The 2,921-nt window shown below is 39.4% G+C and overlaps 1 protein-coding gene across 2 annotated transcripts in view; it reads right to left on the minus strand.

Annotated features, from left to right (window-relative positions):
• CRTC3 (CREB regulated transcription coactivator 3) overlaps positions 1-2,921 on the minus strand; it is a 104,177-nt gene that overhangs the window by 84,504 nt on the left and 16,752 nt on the right. For both annotated transcript variants that reach the window (XM_018566471.1, XM_018566470.1), the window contains exon 2: positions 791-901. In XM_018566471.1, coding sequence (XP_018421973.1) covers positions 791-901 — 111 coding nt within the window. The remainder of the gene's footprint in view (positions 1-790; positions 902-2,921) is intronic.

Here is a 2,921-nt window from a genome sequence, read left to right on the forward strand (position 1 = left end):
CTATATAAAAATGTTAAAGTTGACAAGCTCTCCACATACACACACAGGTGCGCCTACGTGCAAAAACAACAATTGCACTACACGTTACATATCGCCGCAAACATCGGAGTGTGAGCAATAATTTTACCACTCGTAAGTTTAGTGTTAACAGTGATTTATGGGCCTAAAATTATTGCTCACACGTTTAAAGCGTTTAAAGTGTTCCCTATGGGAAATTTTGGGTATTGACGTTTTTTGCATCTTCACGGGCAAACGCAATGTTAAGGCTTGACATGTTTCGGATCCATTTATCTGACGTGATCCCGTCTTTCATATTTTACCAAAAAATTGGCTATAATGTTTCTGTGCACTACATTTTAATTTAGTTTATTTTTTCCTAATAATACTGGTTTGATAAACATTTGCGCAAATACCGTACTACATAAAAAATTTCCACTAGCATTTTTTTTTTCTACAGGGCCTCTGCTTTCAGAGCATATATCATTGTTTGGGGGTTTGAAGCTGTTTTCTAGCCAAAAATGTATATTTTATCATGTGTGGGAAATTAGTAAGAAAATGGTCCGGACAGCAAGTGGTTAAAAAAAACAAAAAAACTGTTTTGACTATAGGTCCAATTTACAGACAAGTGCATGCCTTGAACTTGTGAGATACAACCCTAGGACAACATGGCCCCACGTCCGAGATCCTAATGAACATGTCATACAGAAATAATCACACAACCATGGTGGAAGTTCTGTTCAATTGCTCAGACTCCTGCCAGTGAACCGTGCACACAGCAAGAATGTCTTACCTGGAAATCAGACGGGCAGCTGCTAATCTGGTTTACATTTGGCAAAGAGCCACCATAGTACTGAGCTCGGGATTGTGCCATTCGCAACTGTTGCAACTTCTGGAACTGAACCTGAAAAACCAAGAAGCAGATTGTTAAAAGTGACATTCACAAAAACTAAAAGCAAAGCGCACGATGAAAACGACAGCACTCTAAGGTGATGGATCGCAGTGAAGCTGTTACCATGATGTATAGGACTATCTTTAATTGCCGGTCTTTCTACACTGGAACAAAATGTGGTGGCTTTGATCATTTAGATCTATTATCAGTTTATATTTAGTCATCTTTTATCTTTAGTAACCAGCAATAATTATACAGGATGCTTCTTTTTTTTAACCTGCGTCAGGCTTCTGCTAAGATGTCATTCACTACAGCCAAACCGGAAATCCTGGGTGAGATGACCTGGCCATCAGACTTTTTATGACCGCCCCCAGGCCAGCTTTCTTACACATTACACTGCAATAAGGATGAAGCTTGAGGGAGATAAAAAAAAAAAAGAAAATCAATCCCATTCTATCTCCATTTATCTGCATCAGTATACAGGTAATGCACTAGAAGCAAATTCGTTCAAAACCCATGGTTTCACCTTCTATTTGTAAAAAGGATGAACTTGTTGCCGTTACCTCTGCCCTACACACATGGTGCATTAAATGGATTGTGAATACAGCTTGAAAGCCTGTAAAACCAGATCAATAGGTTACAACAATAAATGCTTTACCAATACTTGCTATTCTTAGCAGACCTTAAACAGCTTGTAAACTCAGCATGACCGATCTGGTTGTTTGCTGAACAACCGTCGCTATCCTCAGCTCTGGGCCCTTGTTATTGGGGCTGCAACTAATGTTTATTTTCATAATCGATTAGTTGGCCGATTAATCGGATGAAGAAAAATTACATACCATCTTTTACTTAAAATAAAATACACAAATGCAGCGTTACAAAGTTTACTTCAGAATAAAACTGCATGCACAATTTTTTGCAATTGCACTACAACACACAGCATTGCGGTACCGTGTGTTCCAGTGCAGGCGATCACACTGTGGGTGGGAGGCGTGTTTGGGGTGCCAATGAAATAATAAACAAAATTATTCGCGCTGTTGGCTTTTCCACACTTAAAAATTACAAAAATAGCGACAGCTGCAGTGAAAAACCAAGAAGTGAAAAAACACCCTTTGGCAGACAATAGCAAAAAAAAAAAGTTACACCGCGCTATCTCCCCTTATCATTAAACCCTTTTCACCAAACCCTACAAGTCTATCAATAATTAATCGATGTTCAGATGAAACAAAAAATTTGTATATCAAAATGTTCACAAATTACTGTGATCTATGTGTAAAAAGCTCAGACATATATACCAGTGTGAGTAAAATCTCTGTTAAGAACTCAAACGAAGACACATGCACCATTGCAAACTCATTACCATACTAATGTATATAGCATAGTGAATAAATAAGTGATCCAAACGAAAGTGAATTGGATAAGCATGTATATAAATAAAAGAGCAAGTTGTTCTCTAATCACTTAATAAATAACCAAGAGGAAATAATTCTGAAAGTTCATTTAGGCCCCATTCACATGTAGCGACTTATCGCACGATTTCCGCCGCGATATCACGCATTTTTTTTTCCGCGCGATATCGCGTGAAGTCGCTACATGTGAATGGGGCCTTAAGTGAAACTGTCCAAAAGATATCAATGCTTTCTCGTGCCCCACCTTCATGCGATGAAACAAATCTTTAAACACTCACCAGATCCCCCTGATGGGAAAGCATGTAAGGAACTCTTTCTTTTAATCCTTCATTTGCATGGCATCTCCACTGCATACATCCCGGACAGCAGCTGAATGTAAATACAGCAGGTAGTGGGCGGCTGCAATAGCCAGCCTGCTATTGGACATTTCAAATTGCAATAGCCAATAGCAGGCTGGCTATTGCATCCGCCCACTGCTTGCTGTGCCCTCCTCCCAGCATGGTGAAGAGAGCTGGTAGACCAAACCAACTAATCCATAATGAGAATAGTTGACAATCGATTAGTTGGTTGCAGCCCTACTTGTTATCCTCACCTATAACACAGGAGTGCTGCTACTGCATTGT

The sequence above is a fragment of the Nanorana parkeri genome, unplaced genomic scaffold (genome assembly GCF_000935625.1).
Source record: "Nanorana parkeri isolate BGI_ZX_2015 unplaced genomic scaffold, ASM93562v1 scaffold951, whole genome shotgun sequence".
NCBI lineage: Eukaryota > Metazoa > Chordata > Amphibia > Anura > Dicroglossidae > Nanorana > Nanorana parkeri.